A 21,963-nucleotide genomic window follows, 5' to 3' on the forward strand; every position below is an offset into this window, starting at 1 on the left:
CATTCTTTATACCAACACACTTCAAAATAAAAGTCTTTTATAGCTCAAGCACGGAGCCAACTAAAATACATGCTGGCAGTTATGAGTTGCTGTTATTTATGCATATTTGATTAATTAGTTTGAAATTCTAAAAAAATGGCCTGAAATGGCCAGTATCAAAAAAACTAGATCACAAATCTATAATTTCTTTATTTCTACTAATTGCTTTATTTTACATGTCTTTTAGAGCTGTGATCTGTTTTGTTGCTTCTAAATTAACAGCAGTCTGTTGAAGATCTCATACTCATGAATGTGTGATTAACTAAGAAACAGTTCTCCAATTATATATATATATATATATTCTTCTGGGTAACTCTAAATCACATTAGTCTTCATATTTCAATAATATTATTTACAATGAGACTACCCAAATACACTGTGTAGTACATGCACTTTTTTCAAATTTGAAAATTGACCTGGAAAATAATAATAAGGTTATATTATAATTATAAAATTATATCAGATATATTTGAGGGAGCACTTGTGAATGCAAAACCTTTTCACAATAACTGATAGTTTTAGTTTAATAGTGCAGAAAAGTTGCACTGAATGGTGAAAAGAACATTTCGCCATGTGTTTTTTTTCCTCTTCTTAAAGGAATATTCCGGGTTCAGTTCAAGTTAAGCTCAATCGACAGCATTTGTGGCATAATGTTGATTACCACAAAAAATAATTTCAACTCGACCCTTCTTTTTCTTTCAAAAAGGAAAAATCGAGGTTACAGTGAGGTACTCACAATGGAAGTGAATGGGGCCAATTTCTGGAGGGTTTAAAAGCAGAATTGTGAAGCTTATAATTTTAAAAAGCACTTACATTAATTATTCTGTTAAAACTTTATTTGAGATGTAAAGTTGTTTAAATCATAATTTATGCCAGTGTTTTAGGGATTATGCCATTACATCGTCATGGAAACGAAGCAGTAAAATTGGATATAACATTACACAGGAAAGGTTAGTAAGCGATTTTTATCACACTAAAACACATATAGTTGCATATAACATGAATATACTGTATGTTTACATCTTGTGGCTACTATAAACAGTGAATATTTTAACTTCTATAGACTGGCCCCATTCACTTGCATTGTAAGTGCTTCACTCTAACCCAGATTTTTTTCTTTTTTTAAAAGTCTAAATAAATTTTTGTGGTTATCAACATTATGCCACAAAAACTGTTAATTGAACATTAACTTGTATTGAACCCGGAATATCACTTTAAATCTCCATTGTGTCAGACATCCATTTTACACATTTACTCATGGTACTACAGTTAAAGGAATATTCTGGGTTAATTACAAGTTACTACGGTAACCATTGTATATTTTTGAAGGGAGGGGGCGGAACTGTGCAAAAAATGTTGATAATTTATATCTTCCATCGGGAGGGTTTAGAGGCAGACACCGAACATGGCGGCGCTCGGCAGCCGTGCAAATCGCCCAGAAAACGGTGAAAAACAAAGCAAATCTCCTCTCGTGTCGCCTCTGAAAGTACGAGAACTTCTCAATGAAGGGATTGCCTCGGAAGACAACGTGTTAAATTGGTAAGAGCTTCACTAAACTGAGAGAGAAGTTGCGAAGAATTGAGTGTGTGCGGCGGGAAGAAAGCAGGTTAGGGGCGGTAACAGCATAAGGCGAGTTTAACTGGAAACGGATGAATGATTTGCACATGTTGGTGAACTAATGCATGTTGCCTATGCATAAAGAATTACATGTATGTAGCAGTTCCCCATCAGCTTAATTAGCTAGTGTAAATACACTGCACATTATGCAATTTGTTTGCCTAAATAACACTGATCGCGTGCATGCATGCATCTGTACATTAACCACATCTACAGCTTATAATGCATGTTTTGTTCCCATAAAAAAAAAATAAAAAATATATATATATATATATATATATATATATATATATATATATATATATGGTATATAATGCAATGGTGCAGTTTCAAACTGGGGTATTTTTATGTCTGGAAAATGTGTATTAGGCTAATGTTTCGCATGGAACATTGCAAGTATGTAATGTTTAGTACTAGGTTGATATTCTTTATATCTTAGTTCACAGCAGGATCCAAACACATTGTCTCCAAATGGCCTTGGCAAAGCCCCTTGTGAGGCGGCAAACAAAGAAGCATTTTTCAACAGAGTGGAGTCGTACTCGATATCCTTTTATTCAGATGCTTTGCTGTCTGGAAAAAAAACCATCTAGATGTCAGTGTCTAGAGTTGTACCAATAACCATTTTGTCTTCCATCTTAAATTGATTGAAAACAACTTGTTTCTTCATGTAGTTTCATCACATTCAGTTGTTTTAAATTAACCATATATTAAATGGCATGGAAGACCAAAAACCTCTGCAGAAATTGATTGCATGTGCAAAACGCATGTTTCTGATTCTGTGGTTATTCTCTGTATGTGTTTTAAAATATGTCCTTAACATAAGCACAGTCTAAAATGGGCTGGAAAGCCAAATGCTCTCTCACCATTGAGATGTGCACAGTATGGCTGGATCAATGTAGACAGTGACATGCTGAAGTGTTCTAGTTGCCAGGCTTTCCTCTGTGCATCCATCCAAGCCACCTTGGACTTCCAGAAATGTGAGTTTTTATTCTAGAGTCAAGCAAATTTTTTGGATTTGCTCATATACCCAAATCTCTTTTTGTCATCTAATTTACACTTTCAGATGAGGGACGGATTTCAGAGTTGCTACAGCAACTTCAAACGCAACATGAGAAATTCTGTTCATGGCCAGATTATCCATGTCCAGGTATTTTAAGAAGTTCTCGAGCACTTTTCTGATTGCTTTGTGTCTGTAAGTTTCCTTAATCAGAAATTGCAAGGCTTTTTTTTTTTTTTGCAGATCGGTTCTGGATGGTTCCTATTAAGGAGCCTACAGTACTACTTAGTGCCTTTCTAGACCGGTTCAAAAGTGTGTGTCTTCTAGAACAGCAGCTGCCTGCTATGAAGCCAGAGCAGCTCAAAGCTATGGTATGACGTGTTCCTTCATGAACCATTTTTAAAGAAAAGTCCAAGAATGATTTGTTTCAAATAATTAGCATGTGAAAATTCTTTCATGCATTCATAATTTTTTCTTGGTTCAATCTCTGAATGTTACTCTTATTCTTACTTAGACATTGACTGAAGATGTTATAAGTGTCCTCCTACAGCTGATTGAAGATGAGCAAGTGAAGCTGGGAGGTTCTCCCACAAAGGCCTCATCGGATCCACTCTCTGTACAAGTGGCAGCATGCATTGTAGCCCTTTGTGGTTGGGCAGCCAGGTAAAAAACAACAACCAGTTGAATGGATAGTCTTTGAAGAACAATCAGCATTTTGATGTCACAAACCTCATACTTTTATAAAGTGGAATACATGTCACATTTTGCTGTGCTCCCCTTTAGCCCAGCCCTCCATGCTATGAATCTGCCCATCCTCACCTGTTCATGCTGCATGAGAAAAGTGGGGCTGTGGAACTTCTTTCAAATGGAGAGTGTTTTAGGAGAGGGCGAAAACCCTCCACAGTCTCCAACATCTTCCATCACTTTGACTACATCTCAATGCACAGGTGGGGAGAAGGGGACTCCCCCCTCACCATCCCAGTCCCCCACTCCATCTCGCATGAAGCTGCGTAGTCAGGACACCACTCGCTCCGAGCAGGTTAGTCTTGGTTGCATTTGTTTGACTTAAGGTCCCAGCACTCTCACGGCAAAGTGCTTCTCCATTCTTCACCCAAAAATAAATTTGAAACAGCTGAGCAACGACATACTGTTTGCAAAAATTCAGACACCCGCCACGCTGATGGGCGTTTAGAGGACACTCAAGACTACATGTAAAACATCAACTAATATGAAATAAAATGACTTCATGCCTCATTCTATGAGTAGAATTTACATGATATCATTAAAAATAGCTGTAATAACTATTCAAGGATGACTTAAAGTAATATACAGTAAATGCACTAGATAATGTGTAATTTGTCATGTTTACCTTGTACATTCATGTTGCTAAGGTGCTATATGCTGCCATAATATGTGCCGATTACACTGTTATTGTATTTTATGATGACACTGATACTACTGCATAAATGAGTGTATAAAAGAGTGTTAATGGGTAGAATACAGACAAAATGTTGATAGGCATATCTTTGGGTGGGTTTATTTAATGGTTTGACTGCAGATGGCACATGACTGAATGGCACTTCGGAGTATTCAAGTAGATTTGATTCCTTTTGTAGACTAATTAATGAAAATAAAATTACATGACATGTTCTTGGAAAATGTCTCAACACGAACAATCATACAGATAGTAGGTAAGTTTGCGCCAGCAAGTTATTAACTCAGCACACCAGTGTGTTCAGTTGACTGATCTTAACTGACTGAATGGGAATTAGCTGTTGGCCTCAGAGTAGGTGGAGCTCCAGGTCACTCCTACCAATGACATGAACCAATGACAGTAAGAAGGTGTTTAGCAGCCAGTACAAAGTTTACCTGAATGTTCGCCCTGTTGGGCTGTTTCGAACCACCAAAATGATCTCAAAAACACCTTTGTTTTGGCCAGATTTTGTTCTAAATACCCTCACATCTGTTTGTTTTTCGATGTTGTAGTAAGTGTGCAGGGGCCTTAATTAAGTTATACTCTCAGTGACCACTTTATTAGGAACATCTGTGCACTTACTTATTAATGCGATTTATATAATCTGCCAATCGTGTGGCAGCAGTGCAATGCATAAAATCATGCAGATATGGGTCAGGATCTTTAGTTTATGTTCACATCAACCATCAGAATGGGGAACAAATTTGATCTCAGTGACTTTGACCATGGCATGATTGTTGGAGCCAGATGGGCTGGTTGGAATATTTCTATAACTGCTGATCTCCTGGGATTTTCACGCACAACAGTCTCTAGAGTTTACTCAGAATGGTGCCAAAAACAAAAAACAGCCAGTCAGTGGCAGTTCTAAGGACGGAAACACCTTGTTGATGAGAGAGGTCAACGAAGAATGGTCAGACTGGTTCGAGCTGACAGAAAGGCTACGGTAACTCAGATAACCCCTCTGTACATTTTTAGTGAGCAGAATAGCATCTCAGCATGCACAACATGTCAAACCTTGGGGCAAATGGGCTACAACAGCAGAAGACCACGTAGGTTAAAGAGTGGAAAAACAGCCTGGTCCATTGCAGCCTCAGCTTTCTGTTCTTGACTGACAGAATTGGAACCCGATTTGATCCTCCTCTGTTGTAGCCCATCTGCCTCAAGGTTCAATGTTTTGTGCATTCTGAGATGCTATTCTGCTCACTACAATTGAACAGAGGGGTTATCTGTGTTACTGTAGCCTTTCTGACAGCTCGAACCAGTCTGGCCATTCTCTGTTGACCTCGCTCATCAACAAGGCGTTTCCATCCTTAGAACGGTCGCTCACTGGATTTTTTTTTTGTTTTTTTTTTTCAGAGTAAACTGTAGAGACTGTTGTGTGTGAAAATCCCAGGAGGTCAGCAGTTACAGAAATACTCATGGCACTAAAAATTATGCCACAGTCTAAATCACTGAGATCACATTTTCTGATGGTTGACGTGAACATTACCTGAAGCTCCTGACCCATATCTGCGGTATTTTATGCATTGCACTGCTGCCTCACAATTGGCTGATTAGATAATCACATGAATAAATAGGTGTACAGGTGTACCTAATAAAGCAGATATACACTCAGTGACCACTATTTAATTTGTCCTGTTTGAGTCCATAAACTTTCCATATAAATATAACACAAAGTGCCCATAAAGTCAGTTAAATACTGTAAGTTGATGAACCTCAACCCTAATAATATAAATTAACATTTTGCATGGTTTTTGCTTGGCTTTTGCATATAGACGGAAAACACCCCATCCCCACTGGTTCCCCGCACCAGAAGTAGGGACTCCCCTATCCCTCATGAGGAGCTACCCAGCCCCCTGTCCAGAGGCAAAAGACCCATGACCCGCAGGAGGGGCCAGGGAGAGAACCTGGTGGTGGACGTGCCCTCTAGCCCACAGCGAAAGACAAAACGCCCACGTCTCTCCTCTGCCAGTGGCCCTGTAAGGACTAACATAGACTGTTTATGTATCATCTCCATTGCTCCTTACCATTTACCTCAGTTTTTAGTAAGCAGTAGTGAGAAGTTGGGCTTGAAATTAGGCTCATAGGAATAATTACATAAATATTACATAGACATTATTTCATGTACAATTATCAGATGACACCCATATTGCTAAAAAAAAAATGCTTGTGGTCTGATACCATTGTTATCACCGTCTTTAAAATTGTCCGCTGTTTTAATGACGGTCAAGTTTAGTTTTTTACAATGGAAATACTGAATGAATCATACCTCTTTCTCAAAGTACCACATGTAAGCATTGAAGCTTTTTTGTTGTGGGTGTTTCAGGAGGGGCCCTTGCACAGGAATGTGTTTGACCCAGTAGCCCAGCACAGGGACTGGTGTCCTTGGGTGTGTTTGGGACAAGAGAAGTGGAATCTGGATGGCTCTGTCTTTGTAGGCTGTGAAGCAGAGCTCCCACAACCTGGCTGGAAAGCCGCAATGACCCTCTTCTTGTCTTTGAAAAGGAGCATCAGTCCAGTAGGAGCCAGTACATCTCAGGTGAACCAAATACAATATTACAGTATGAAAGCCTTATCGGTTAGTACTTGCAAGATAAAGAGGTAATTTTTGACTGCAGTTATATCTGTTCCTGTTGGACATAGAGTGCATTTTAATGTATAACTGTCTAAGTAAGTACTGCCCAAGCAAATTATTCTAATTTCAGGTGCTATCGCCTGTCTTTGTTTCCTCCAGGGTCCTCATGACAAATCGAAAAGGGTATTCTCCATATTCCGACAATGGCAGGTATCTTCCCCATCCCAGTAAGTCGGTGTTCTTGAACGGAGGACTGGAAAGCCCTAGTGAATTTATCCTGGTTCGCTGTCCTTTGTTATAATGACAGTGATTTCATATCAGAGTGATTCTTGATCTTGTGAGTCTTGTTTACAGTATTGGATTCGGTAGGGAAAAGGACAGTAAATCCACATGGATCAAGCAACCTGCGCTGACTGACCTTGCCCTGGAGCAGGAAAGCCTGGCACAGTTCTTCTGATAAATTAAAACTTTAGCACACTGTTTTCAAATTAGGGCTTGTCCTGGTGGTGGTGGTGGTATCAAAACTCTAAACCACAGTTGGCCTATGGACATCAACTGACCAGTGGTTGGCATGCCTTACCTCACAGGGACTGCCAAATAGTCCTTGCCTCTTCACTAGGCATGGGGTTTTATAGGGTCAGAACTGGCCTATATTTAGGGAAGCTTTAGTGAAGCGCCTAGACCCACACTGGAAGAAATGCTAGTTGCATCATCACTGGACATTTTTCAGATTATAGTTTAGCCAAGGAGAAATAGTGTTTGAAGATTTTTGTGTGCTTTTCTGCATTGTTGAAGTAGTTGTATGACATTGACTTCCATAAGTGTGATTGCGCCAAACACCATTCTTAAACTGTCTTTTGTCCACATGCCAGCTTAAATAGATGTGCCATGATTCGAAAAGACAGCCCATTTAAATAGCTTTGGTTTTGGACCAGTTTCTTTTGCCATCTGTAGTACCCTGCATCATGCATGTACTGTAATTCTGATCTGAGTGTGAAAAATAAAAACATATTCCTTTTACTGGTTTTCACAATGTACTTCTTCAGTTCCACATTGTCTTAAAGGGATACTCCATTTTTTTTTTTTTTTTTTTATTTACCTTTGACTCTTGCAGCTTAAACACTTGCAAAATGCAATATTATTGTAAGTTCCTATGAAAATATATATATATATATGGAAAGACATCTTTTCACACATATAGTATCCAGTACTGACCATTAGAAATATGGAGCCACTGGTAAACAATGCGTAGGAAAAAAACACATCTGACTGTACTAAAGAAGTCAACTAATACTTTCAACTGTCATGTCAAATGGATCAGTGGTCCAACGGTAATTGTAGACAAGAACTATAATTTCATAGGTCGAGACTACAAAACCGAGGCGTCCGTTTTCTATGACATAACCTGAAAGACCGTGGGGGGAGGAGAGACACCTTTCGTCGCGTCGATATGACGTCATCGCGGAGGGATAGACATCTGTAGAGAGAGAGAGAGAGAGAGAGAGAGAGAGAGCGAGCGCGATAGCGGTGCGACCAGAGGACTACTAGCACTATCCGCAGCGGACAGAAAGTGGAAGGCGAAAAATAACTCGAACCGACAGCTCGCCGTATGCCAATGTTCAAAAATATACAGTTCCGATAGAGGCCAAGGGATCGAGAATCAGACGCTGAAAATTTGAGCTTTGGTCATCTAAAAGAGGAGTCAAAGATGTCGTCTCCAAGTCCGGGCAAAAGACGAATGGACACCGACGTGGTGAAACTGTATCCTTTGAAATATAAACAACACAAATACTGTAACGCTATAGTCCTAAAATACCTCCAATATTGGTTACAACCGGCCGAAAACACACCTCTTACTGTATTTAAACCGTTCTGCGTGCTTTTCTGGTTTGAAAAACAGTTGTCAAATCCAGTAAAAGCGTTTATTGGATGGTGATCAGCTTTTGACAACAAAAGTGTTTTGATGGTTGTCAGTGCTACCAGCAACAAAGCGAACATAGGCATTCAGGTCTCGAATAACATAACTCACAAACTCAACGTTCAAATCTGATTTTACTCGATGGGATTTGTACGTTGTCAGTGCTCAAAGGCAGAAATGTTGAGGATTATTTATAGCAGAAATATGGCTCTGTGTCCTCAGTGTTTTCGTCGTCGCTTGTCTCTCATTTACTGCTGTCAAATCCACATTAACTCTGGGCATCCGCTGGATTTAAATACGTTTCTTGTGCAGATAACATTCAAATATCTATATTGAAATGATGGCTGACTAAAACAGACTAGTTTTCGCTCAAAATAGTGAATGTTACGGTTAATAGATTTGGCCTGCTAGCGAGCTAGCATAACCAACATCACAGAGTTATTTATTTATTTCTTGATTGTTTTTGTCAGCGATTATTGCTCAAAATAGACATGCGTAAGCCTTTCTAGCTCTTTATACATAACGAAACATTGGAGGTCTGCATGTACAGATTGTTGATTTAAAAAATAACAAATAAAGACACAGTAAGACGACGCTCAGTTATAATCCAGCAATGCACTTTAAATAATAACAGATCAGAAATGACCTAAACTTCAGATTTAATGTCACTGTATAACCCTCGTATGCAATATAATTATGTCTGTACAAATGTTTTTCTTTCTTGCATCGAGGATCCATCTTGTTTTTCTGGCTTTTGTTTAAGGTCGAATGTTCTCGTTTGGGGTTAAATGTGTTGACGAAATAATTTATTCCTCTCTTTTTCTTATTTTAACGCATTTGACATGAGAAGAGGCTAGGTTACGTTGTTTGTACAGTCCTTGGGTGTGGGTATTATTTGTCTCCATGTCACCCAGTCCATAAGAATCCCATTACTTTTACATGACACGACTGACACACAACAAAAGTTTTGTCGATTTGTTTTTCGTCCACTCTTGCCCCATCCGGGTCAAATGTGGCATGGTTATTTTGTGTGTAACCATGCCTTTTATTCGGAGTGTGGTTTGCCTGTGCTGTCAGTGTTTTGTTCGGTATTTGTTTTTGTCTAAGCATCTAGAACTCGCAGTTGTGTGTTTTTATTTATTAATTAATTTTTGTAAACATCTGTGACTCGAGTTTTCCACGTTTGCCCACGTTAATGTCGTCTTGTGTCGAACAAAATAATTGATTTGTTTGCTTTAAAGATCAGGAAAGTTTTTGTGTTTCAGATTGCACTCACGCGACTCAAAACTTATACTCCGATTTGTGAGTTAATTTCATGTTATTTCTATATTGTGTATGATAATGACCAGGTGTATATATAACAGGTCGGTTGTAAAACGTTACATGAAATGTTTGAAAAATCCTGAAAGGCACTTGGACTGTCTAGTTATGTTTTTGTCTTCAGCAGTAGGAACTTGCCTTTTGATTGGCTAGTCTGTTACTACCCGGAAGCTGCAGGTGGGCGGGACTAAACAGTTGAGTGACATTATTTCCTAGTTAGTGATCAGGGCTGGGGTGGAGGTTAAAGGTGAATGGTTTTAATTACTAAAAACAGCTGATGGCAAGGGCATGTGTGTAGACTCCTCCAAGCAGGTGTGACCAAGTAGGTTCCTCCCAAAGTAATACAATGAAGTTTGGGGGAGGAATGCACAGACATACACACACCAAGATAAATACAATAATGATGTAATTTGGCTTACTGTGTTATTTTGGTCAGCTGGACGCCACAGCTTTTTTTGTTCAGACCGCCTTTGCAAATGAACATTCATTTTACAGTTCTGCACCATCACAGACATTAGTGGAAATTAATTGATTTAAATAATTTTTCAATCATGCAAGTATTTGTGTACAGGTCTGGGACAGTTATGACACAACTTTGGTGGGTAGTAGACTGGTAAATTTCCATATTGCTTAAAGCGTTTGCAAAACCCAATCCTTTAAGAGGAGACCGACAAGCATGTGACAACTGGGAGCAGGCTTACAGAGTGCCTCCTGTTGCTTGGGACAAATGTTTGCAACTGGGATGTGGGCCGGGTCTGTTGGAGTTTTCCCTGTGTTGTTATTGTTTGCTGCATTGGTTTTGCTAGCTATGTGAGTCATCACTGCATTCTCCCTCTTTGTGTAACTAGAACCTGAAATTCATACCACTTTACGAAGGACAGTAAAGGTAATAGGGCCTGTTAAAGAGTATTGGTCTGATGATCAGACACTGCGATCCATGCTTGGTAATTTGCTGCAGGCACCAGAGAGCTGCAGATCTGGAGTATGCTCAACTGGGAATTCATGAAATGAATGTCAGAATGACCTCACAGATCTGTCTTAAGCACCTCCTAAGCTCAAGAGAGAGATATGATGACCCATCTTTGACATCAGCAGATACCTCTGAAACATGCTCAAACAGGTCAGAGCTGGCTGTTGGTTTTGACAGAGCAGAATGGAATAGAATAATGTCAATATGTTGTGTACCGTCTGTTCCACTTATCATTTAGCTTGTCCACTGAGGGATGTAGTCTTGTGAATTTATTTATCTGGACCTCAAAGGCCTCCTGATATAATCAGCATGGACTGAGCTCCACTGGATCTTATCTCGTGTTTTTTTTTCCTCATATTGCCAAACCACTTCTTGATCTAGTTAGCTGACCAAATTAAACAGAAATGCTCACTTCATACCAATTTCACTGACTTTGATACACATCAGTCGTTAACGAGGTCAGTTTACCATATGAGTAATGATTTATTCTTATGAAACCTTCAGCAATAAGATTTCACCATGTTTTATTTTGACCTACATTGATTAGAATCAAGTTGTTAGCATTGAAATTTAGCCTTGCTTTAAAGTGATTAAGTTTTATTCTAATAGTACAGTTTCATGTAGTCAGTGTCCCCATTGAAAAATTTAGCTGTGTACTAACCAGCCGCGATGCAATAAAAGCTTGTCTGTTCTGTGTTAATCTTAGTTTTTGTCCTAACCAGCCACAAACGTGATAGGACATTTTGTCAGTTGATTGGTTTCAACTGTTTTGGGTTTCAAATCTTTCTCCATATAGCTGTAAATGAAGCTCAATAGTCTCGTTACGGAAGTAAAAATCCCATTAATTTTCTCCATAAGGGAATAGATTTTTAACAATAATATATAACTGTAAAGACAGACCTACTGTGAGCTCCAAGGTTGTTTAATCATTGGTATGTGCTGCTGTTGAAGCCATCAGTCCACGTTATTTCATCATCATTTAAAGATAGTGTTTAATAGCATAATTTCTGGTGAAGAATTACACTACCCATGATTGTGAAGGGGAACTGATCCAAAATGGAGAGAATTGACCCTTCGCTAAGGTCCGCCCACCTTGGTTACAGTTGCTCGGTCTGACAAGCTCCGCAGAACTCCCCATTGGAACGAATGGGAGATTGCCGTGAAGGACCCGGTTTTTGGCAAAATATTTCTCATAAACGGAATGGATAATATTTTTATGTGGGCTGGTATGAAGAGTGACATTGTAATGCTTATTTATCTGAAGTTTTTTGTAAGAGAAATTGTTAAATTACACAGTAATTTGATTAAAAACTGTGGAGACTGTAATTATCGTTTGCCTTGATTCTGGTTCACCATCACTTGAAAAGAGAAAAACTTTATTTAAAAGCAATTACACATCTAATAACATTAGCGTAAGTGAACAGAGCTGTTTATAATGTCTCATAACACACTCATTTTAATGCTGTGAACTGTTTATTTACTCTGATGTGAATCAATACATAAATTAATTACCGTTCAGTTATTAGCTTTAATTACCATGGAGCAAATGTAGGTGTTGTTGCGGATGTTATATGTTCATTTGTGAATGAGGGCTGACACAGTTTAATCCATAACATGCTTTTCTCCAAATTTCAGGTTGTGCGACTAAAATGTCCATGATTAGCCACTGGCTGGTAAATGTTCAGATTTCATTCACCAGTGATTGTGTAGTATAGTGGGGAATATGTTCAGCACAGTGTTGAGAGTGGTTTGACTTTTTCCATGCACGTCCAAAGATGAGATTCATGCAGTCAGTTTGTCATTGAATAATGTCTCTCTTAATACCCGCTTTGTTCTTTTACAGCCAGTTGTTGATCAAAAACGACAAAAAACAAACATTTTTAATGATGCATAGCACGGATGAGTTAAATCCATTTGAGTCCTCTGTTGTTAACATGCACTTATTTACAAACACTGTTTACAGAACAGCTGGTTTTCTTAAAGACACAGTACTGGCTTTTAGCATGTATTCAACAAATCAGTTTAAATACTTGTAAATAGTTCAAATTATGCATGTAAACAATAAAAATGTAAAATATATATATATATATATACACACACACACACACACTCACTCACTACCGGTCAAAAGTTTTGAAACACTTATTCTTTATAATAATTTTTTTGTTTGTTTTTTTTCACATTTTAGAATAATAGTAAAGTCATCAAAATGATGGAATAACATAAATGGAACTATGGGAATTATGTTGTGACTAAACAAAATCCAAAATAAATCAAAACTGTGTTATATTTTAGCATCTTCAAAGTAGTCACCCATTGCCTAGAATTTGCAGACATGTACTCATGACATTTTCTCAACCAACTTCTTGAGGTATCACCCTGGGATGCTTTTTAAACAGTATTGAAGGAGTTCCCATCTATGTTGGGCACTTATTGGCTGCTTTTCTGTATTATTAAGTCATCAATTTCAAAAACCTTTTTTTTTTAAATTAAATTTTAGATTTATAATGAAATCTATTAATATGGTGGCACAATTATATTTTTGTCTACAAAACTAATTTCAAACTTTTAACCATACGCCTTCAGATCAAAAGATTTTTAAGATCATGAGAAACATTTCGGTCAAGTGTTTCAAAACTTTTGACCGGTAGTGTGTGTGTATATATATGTGTGTGTGTATATATATATATATATATTATATTTATTGTTGTAATACATGGATTTGTTTATTTTTAAAAAGCTAAAATATGCAAATGATGATAAATGAACAAAATGTAATTATTAAATTAATATTTTCATAATGTACCTAGTTAGAAGGTCCCCTGTGTAATTAACACCATTAGCTGGTAGAGAATTTCTTTCATATGTAAGCAAAGTGGACAAAATAACTGAAATATACCCATAAGAATCGATATTGAATCGAATCGAATCGAGACCTTGTGATTCGGAATAGAATCAAATTGGGAAATCTGTATCAGTACCCAGCCCTATACTTTATATCTTTGTATATATCTGTACATTTAGCATATTCTGGGATTATAATATTTAGGGATTATTTATTTATTTATTTTTAATTTTATCCCCTTATCTCCCAATTTGGAATGCCCAATTCCCACTAGTTAGTAGGTCCTCGTGGTGGCATGGTTACTCACCTCTATCCGGGTGGCGGAGGACGTCTCAGTTGCCTCCGCTTCAGAGACAGTCAATCCGCGCGTTTTATCACGTGGCTCGTTGTGCATGACACCACGGAAACTCACAGCTTGTGGAGGCTCATGCTACTCTCCGCGATCCACACACCACTTACCATGCGCCCCATTGAGAGCAAGAACCCCTAATCGCGACCACGAGGAGGTTACCCCAATTTGGTTGCTTAGGAGATCTGGCTGGAGTCACTCAGCACGCCCTGGATTCGAACTCACGACTCCAGGGGTGGTAGTCAGCGTCAATACTCGCTGAGCTACCCAGGACCCTGTTCTGTTATTTTGTAACATTGTGATTCACCTCTGTGCTGGCAGGCTTGGTTCATGGCTTAGCACTCTTTTATGAAGGATTTGATCAAATCCCTCAGGAAAAAATTAATGGGAAAAAATACTTCGGGAACCAAGACAGCTGGAAAAAAAAAAAAGTGGATGGGCACTGTTAAATATCAAATGTTCTGATTGGCTGTTTTTTTTTTTTTTTTTGCCACATCACAGTGTTCCCTTTCAGTATTAACAGACTAATTACTTCTTGCTGGAAAATTGTTGTTGTCGAGTATGATTAAGGCTCTGTTTTAGAAAAAGGGGCCTTCTCATAGACCATGTTAAGTTGTTTTTAAGTTGGCAAGACCTCGCTTTCAATGGTGAGTTGATTTGATGGACAGGGTTAGAGCTTTGTGTGTGGAGGTATGCTCTTAACAGAAGTGCTATAGAACCATGAGTGCTTGCTTTCTTCTCATAGCTCAACTTGTTGATCTGTAATCAAGGAACCTCTGTGCTGAATGTGATCATAAAAGGCAACAGAGGATTATTGTAAACCTACGTTCACTGTGAGCATTTGTTTAAGAAATAAGTGCACGCTTATGGCCTATTTGAGAGTCCCAGTGGTGGCCACTGTAATTGCTGTCAGCTCTCATATGTGTAGTTTAAATGCAAGCATTTCTTGATCTCGTGTAAATTTCTTTGTATTCATATTTGAGTCTTTCTCGGTTAATCTTGACTACTAAGAAACAGTAGCAGATTATGAATGGAAAACAAGTCTCCTTCAGGAATGCTTTGTATTTCTATCCAACTGCTTTAGACAAGCAAACAAGGCAATTTTGGACAGAAAAATAAAGAGATTGAGTGTTAGACTCTTACAAAGAGGGTCATGCAATCCCACCTTCTCTGAGATACCCAGGCATCACTGTTTGTAAACAGCATTTGTTGATGGTACTGAGCTCAGCTTCATATATTCCCCCCGGAAGGCTGTTGCTGGTTGAATAATAATGCTATGAAGCAAGCCACCACTGAATCACACCTCGCCAAGAGGAATGCTGCTTTTCTCTAATGCTTCTTGGCTCGGAAACTCCATCATAATACCAGCTGTTTTCAGCCTCAAGTTTCATCATAACACTTCAGCACCATGTACGGTATGTGGTGCGTAGCTTTGCAGGAAGGGGGAGGAGTTGAGCTTGCATGTTATAGAACAGTTCGGAGCAGGAGTTCCTAGTGGATCCATTGTTCGGCAAAGATGAGGGAAGATGCAGGAAGCAGCGAAAGTATTCCAGGGCCCTTGCTTATACAATAAGGAAAACCAGGGAGATTTGAAATACCCCCCTGTGTGTGTCAGATCCCTGTGGTGCTGAGGTAGAGGCCCTGATGTAGAAGGCCAATCCTTGGCTTTATCTGGAGTGATAAAGCCTCTTTATGTGTGAGCTGACATCCGGAATGCTCCAGTCTGCTTTCATATGCCCATGCAGGAGTCTTATGACCTCGCCGCTGCTGTGTTAGTGCCTGATTGCGTGTCTGTCAGCTGTTAATGAATCATATTCCCCATCATTCTCCTCTTTTCTCCTATAATGTGTGTATGCTAAACTGAAATTACTCAATAGGACTGATGTTTGGTGTTCAGCATCAGCATGGTGATCAGCATAATTGTTGATTATTTCCCTTGATATTGTTATCACGATTATTCATTTTGATTAATATAATTTACATTCAATTCATTTTTTGTGGGGGGCAAATTACAATCCATATTATTTTATGTAAACTACATATCCAAAAACAAGCATAGAACTTTGTTCCTTAATTATCAGTGTTACTTGGGAGCGTTCTAGTTTTGTTGCGCCATTATCGATAGGCTTATGTACTCAGCAAACATGTCTGCGAAGTTACAATGGTTACAATGCTCAACCACTGAAAATTTAAATGGAATGCTGTAATTGACACTTTTCACAATTAGTTAATTGCAGCAGCCGTAATTGTAATTTCGATTATTTTTTTGATTAATTGTGCTGCCTTAATTACAAGAAAAGGTACAAAACATTGCTCAGCAGTAAGGACTTTTTCTGCTGGCCTGAATGAACCAGTTATTCAGATTTTTTATTTTCCCTGCTAACATTTTTACTAGCACCAGATTTCTTTTTTTTTTTAGTTAACTAAAAAAATCCATATGATTTTATCAAAAATCCATGTAAATGCACTCATTTTTGCAATTTTGATAAATCCTCAACTGTGTTAGCCATCTGGATTATGTTACTTTGGGGATCAACATTCCACTGCAATGTTCATTACATCAGAGACAACCAAATGTTTTAGTTTGTAAGGCATAAAAACATGTGCATGATCAGTGATGTAAGATGTACTGACAAGGCAGCACTAGTCCAATTGGGCAAGTGACAGTTCCATCAACTGGTCCAAAGATCTGGCATCCTTTTTGTTGAGCTCTGCAAATTACATGGTATAAATTGGTTTTCTATAAAGGCTAATTTAATTTTTTTCAAAATGGGACAAGTCTCATTGTCTTAAAGGGATAGTTCACCCAAAAATAAAAATTCTCTAATTTTTTTTACTCACCTTCATGATATTCCAGGTGTGTATGACTTTCTTCACCAGAACACATTTGATGAAAAATAGAAAAATATCTTAGCTCAGTAGGTCCTTAAAATGCAAGTGAATGGAGATTTCTAGTTTGAAGCTCCAAAATCACCGACGGTCAGCATAAACATCATCGATACGACTCCAGCGGTTAATTAAAGTTTTAAAAGCGATAAGATCACGTTTGGTGCGGAAAAAGATAAATGTTTAAGTACTTTTTAACTATAATCCAATGTGAGGGTAAACTTCACGAGAGAGTGGAATCTAAGCGGTCTCTCTTGTGATGTATTCACGTTGTCATGATACCGACATAATCTCATTTTCTCCACTCGGTTGAGACATCCAGGAAAAGCACACAAACGCACCATTGTGAGTAAAGTAACAGATCAATACAGATCTAAACCAAAACCAACCAAGCTACTGTACAGCGTTCCTCCTCCTCACTTGTAAACAGCACTGCTCTTCCGGCTGTGACGCATGTGACTCAGTTCTCGCTTGTTTCAAATGCCAATGCAATTACGCGTGTACCGCTCCTGAGCGGAAGCATGATTTAGATTTTAAAAAGTACTTAAATATTTATCTTTTTCGCACCAAAAGTGATCGTGTCTCTTTGGAAGACATTCATTTAACAGCTGGTGTCATATGGGTGACGTTTATGCTTACTGTCTGTGTTTTTTTTTTTTTTTTTGAGCTTCAAAAGAGAAATCTCCATTTATTTGCATTTTAAGGACCTACTGAGCTAAGATATTTTTCTATATTTCTTCAAATGTGTTCTGGTGAAGAAAGTAAGTCATACACACCTGGGATATCATGAGGGTGAGTAAATAATGAGAGAATTTTCGTTTTTGGGTGGACTATCCCTTTAAGTGTACATTTACTGTGGCTATTTCCAGTGTCTGTCCCTAGCATTGATGTATGTGTGCTTAATATATCTGTTGGCCAGTCTAAATGAAGATGAAAGTATTGTTACAGTGAGTTTGATGGACAGTGATGGTAAATGGTAGGGTTGCGGATGCGTCTGCCCCTTGACAGTGGGAGATTTGAGGCCCTCAGTAATCCCACAATACCACTACAGTTTCCTGCACGCATGGCCAACCTCAGCTGAAAAACTGATGGACTCCAAGTTCCTCTCTTTGTCTGATGATTTTTGGGCTGCGCATGCTTCCTTTTGAGAATAGATGAACCGTGTTTTACAACAGTTCAAACCACACAATGTTAACATCTAAATGCCAGAGATAAACTGATGTTCACTACTGTTCAACTAGATAATCAGATGATCTTTGATGTATATGACTACCTCTGTGACCTGTATTGAAATGTCTTGCTTAAGCAATGCCTAATTAGAGCATGGGTATGTCAAGCTCAGTCTCTCTTATTTGACGGAGAAGTTTGAAGTATTGCATTTGTGTGAGACTGCGAGTCGTGGTGTAATCAGTTAAGTGCACAGGGCGCTTTATCGGTCCGCTGTAGGATGTTTGAGGTGATATGCTCGCTTGAGCCATGGTGTGTTGCATGCTGATGGACCCTGCCCTTTTGTACCCCAGGGAAACCTGCTTGGAGCAGCTAGTAAACACAGATCTGGCTTCTGATCTTACTTTTCTTTATTTTGAAATATAAATGTCAGCAAGTCTCATCGTTTGAAAGAGAAAATGCACCCATTGAAATCAAAAGGACAAAAAGGCTGTTATTACGGGCTGATCATACTTGTTGGGTCATTATAGGGGTGGGCGATATTACCTAAATCTTATATCACAAATGTTATATCCCTATAATGATATATATCACAATATAGTTACATTTTTAAATAAATAAATTGGTTTATATATTAAATAACCATATTGTAATTGCTATAAAAAATCCAGTCATTGAATTAAATACTTTATAAATAAAAACTGCTTCCTCTTATATACTTTTCTCTTTATTTGGAACTTGAAAAACATAGAGTAGTAAAAAAACAGTTGGTGGTATTCAAAAAGTGGTAATCAACCTTACCACAATGTTAAATTTCACATTTCAGTCTGATGTTGTTGACTAGTATTATTATTATTATAAAACACTTCATTAGGCTCTTAATGGTTTAAGTCATCTCTGTAGACAATATTTGAATATCTGAAAGAAAAGCTGGTTTGTTTTCTAATATGTAATATCATTCAAACTGAATTTTATAAAGGGTGATAATGTGTAGTTTAAAAAATCTGCATGACAGATGACAAAATTGTTGGCATATGACACATTGTTTTAGCTGTTTTCCTCGTCAGTGTTGGTTAGAATGTCAGGCTCTCTCACTGTTTGAGACGTTTGACTTCCTCCATAGCACTTTAAGGGAAAAAACAAACTATAAACTCAGTAGAATTCAAATGAGTCACGAATGTTTTTAAGTTTGTTCAGTGAAAGAGAGAACCCGGATTGAGTAGCGCAAGTGTCTGTGGAGCCCAATTTGGAAGCCTGCTAGACTCGCGTGCACTTTCATGCTTCAGAGATAGCATGTGCGAAAATCACGTTAAACATAGCTGCATGTGTCTGATGAGAAGCATATACAGAACGTGAAATTAATGTCATTGAATTTGCTCCGGCGGCCCAAAATTTAGCTTGGGCGGCCACTGAAAAATGGTCCGTACCTGAAAAACCCTGTTTCTTCAATTCTCTCAGTCTCACATAAAGCCACTTCTTCTTCCTCCTCCATTTCCCAGACAGAATGTGTACCGCTTACGTGTTGCGTAAATAGAATGAGGTGCACATTTCTTGTCACATGGTGGCAGTTTTGCGTAACCACAATAAAGTTAAATATCCAAAATGTATACCGGTTGCCAAATTTCTACCAGTTTATCATGTCTACCGGTATATTGCCCACCCCTAGGTCATTATCGTAGTTAGTACCTCTGTTATAACAAGAAAACTTCTTAAGTCATCATCCTTTATAGACTAAAACACACAAAGTGGGTGTTTGTGTATATATTAGGCTTGGATCAATGCCTTTTTCACGCATCAACAATAAAAAAAAAATTCCTGATGATTTTCAATGTACATAAGTATTTAAAAAAATAAATAATTAAATCTACACACACAACGGGGCTGCCATTCAAGTTCAATTGGTTTTTTATTGTCGTTCAACCATATACGGTTAGTACAGTTCACAGCGAAACGAGACAACGTTCCTCCAGGACCATGGTGCTACATAAAACAACATAGGACAAACGCAGAACCACATGAGACTACACAGACTGAATAAGACCTACACATTCCTACATAAAGTGTACGTGCAAACGTGTGCAAAAAGTACAGGACAGTACAATAATTACTAAAAAGGGAACAGGACAATAGACACAGTAAGAGACAGTGAGAGACAGTGCAGCGCCGACCAGTACACATTTCTAATCTGAGTAGTGCAAAAATATGACACTTTCTAAAAATGCCGAATGTAAACATAACATACTATGAAATAGTGTTCTATGGACATAGCAGTTATTGAGGTAGCAGCCAGGTATAAAGTGACAATGAATTAAGTGCAACTCTGGACATGTGCAAAAGTTGGATGGTGTACAGGGTGTGTGTGTGTGTGTGTGTGTGTGTGTGTGTGTGTGTGTGTGTGTGTGTGTCAGTCCAGTCTCTGAAGATTGAGGAGTCTGATGGCTTGGGGGAAGAAGCTGTTACACAGTCTTGTTGCTTCAGTATGCTTCGGTACCTCTCGCCAGATGGCAGGGGTGTGTGGGTTCATCCACAATGCTGGTTGCTTTGCGGATGCAGCGTGTGGTGTAAATGTCTTTGATGGAGGGAATAGAGACCCCGATGATCTTCTCAGCTGTCCTCACTATCCTCAGCAGGGCTTTGCGGTCCGAAATGGTGCAAGTCCCAAACCAGGCAGTGATGCAGCTGCTCAGGATGCTCTCAGTAGTCCCTCTATAGAATGTGGTGAGGATGGGGGGTGGGAGGTGTGCTTTTCTCAACCTTCGAAGAAAGTAGAGATGCTGCTGGGCTTTCTTGGTAATGGGCCTGGTGTTGAGGGACCAGTTGAGGTTCTCCGTCGATGTTCAGCGGAGAGTGGTCACTCTGTGCTCTCCTGAAGTCAACAACTGTCTCTTTTGTTTTGTCCACATTCAGAGACAGGTTGTTTGCACTGCACCAGTCCATCAGCTGCTGCACTTCCTCTCTGTATGCTGTCTCATCGTTCTTGCTGATGAGACCCACCACGGTCGTGTCATCGGCGAACTTGATGATGTGGTTCGAGCTGTGCATTGCTGCACAGTCATGAGTCAGCAAAGTGAACAGCAGTGGACTGAGCACACAGCCCAGGGGGTCCCCAGTGCTCAGTGTGGTGGCGGTGGAGATGCTGTTCCCGATCCGGACTGACTGAGGTCTCCCACTCTGGAAGTCCAGAATCCAGTTGCAGAGGGAGGTGTCCAGGCCCAGCAGGTTCAGCTTTCCAATCAGATGCTGTGGAATGATTGTGTTGAACCGTCTGTCAGCTGCGTCCAGCTACAACTCTGGAGCCTGCTCAAAATTTTTGAGCACCACGGAGCACAACTTTGTATAGTTTTTCAATAAATTCGACCCATATCATTATCAAAGTACAGTGCATCCAGAAAATATTCACAGCGCTTCACTTTTTCCACATTTTGTTATGTTACAGCCTTATTCCAAATTGGATTAAATTCATTATTTTCCTCAAAATTCTACAAACAATACCCCATAATGACAACGTGAAAGAAGATTGTTTGAAATCTTTGCAAATTTATTAAATAAAAAAAGGAAAAAATATCACATGTACATACAGGTGCATCTCAATAAATTAGAATGTCGTGGAAAAGTTCATTTATTTCAGTAATTCAACTCAAATTGTGAAACTCGTGTATTAAATAAATTCAATGCACACAGACTGAAGTAGTTTAAGTCTCTGGTTCTTTTAATTGTGGTAATTTTGGCTCACATTTAACAAAAACCCACCAATTCACTATCTCAAAAAATTAGAATATGGTGACATGCCAATCAGCTAATCAACT

At 38.7% G+C, this 21,963-nt stretch overlaps 2 protein-coding genes across 6 annotated transcripts in view; both read left to right on the forward strand.

The window, feature by feature from the left end:
• Nucleotides 1-1,410: 1,410 nt before the first annotated feature.
• LOC127436936 (zinc finger C3HC-type protein 1-like) lies at nt 1,411-7,722 on the forward strand. Its single transcript, XM_051691472.1, has 10 exons — nt 1,411-1,578; nt 2,096-2,198; nt 2,483-2,633; nt 2,720-2,803; nt 2,897-3,024; nt 3,168-3,316; nt 3,437-3,692; nt 5,903-6,106; nt 6,454-6,666; nt 6,862-7,722. Exons 1-10 carry the CDS (start codon nt 1,445-1,447, stop codon nt 6,931-6,933), a joined length of 1,494 nt encoding a protein of 497 aa, XP_051547432.1. The 5' UTR covers nt 1,411-1,444; the 3' UTR covers nt 6,934-7,722.
• A 484-nt stretch (nt 7,723-8,206) lies between these two features.
• Nucleotides 8,207-21,963, forward strand: part of LOC127436640 (ubiquitin-conjugating enzyme E2 H) — a 39,763-nt gene continuing 26,006 nt past the window's right edge. Inside the window, exons 1-2 of one of the 5 annotated variants that reach the window (XM_051690897.1) lie at nt 8,470-9,922; nt 10,065-10,134. Coding sequence is in view for 2 of the 5 variants with exons in the window: in XM_051690898.1 (XP_051546858.1) it covers nt 8,411-8,463 (53 nt within the window). In the remaining 3 variants the exon portion in view is untranslated. The other 4 variants (XM_051690900.1, XM_051690898.1, XM_051690899.1 and 1 more) reach the window with 4 other exon arrangements.

Source organism: Myxocyprinus asiaticus, chromosome 47, assembly GCF_019703515.2.
Source record: "Myxocyprinus asiaticus isolate MX2 ecotype Aquarium Trade chromosome 47, UBuf_Myxa_2, whole genome shotgun sequence".
Classification (NCBI taxonomy): Eukaryota; Metazoa; Chordata; class Actinopteri; order Cypriniformes; family Catostomidae; genus Myxocyprinus; species Myxocyprinus asiaticus.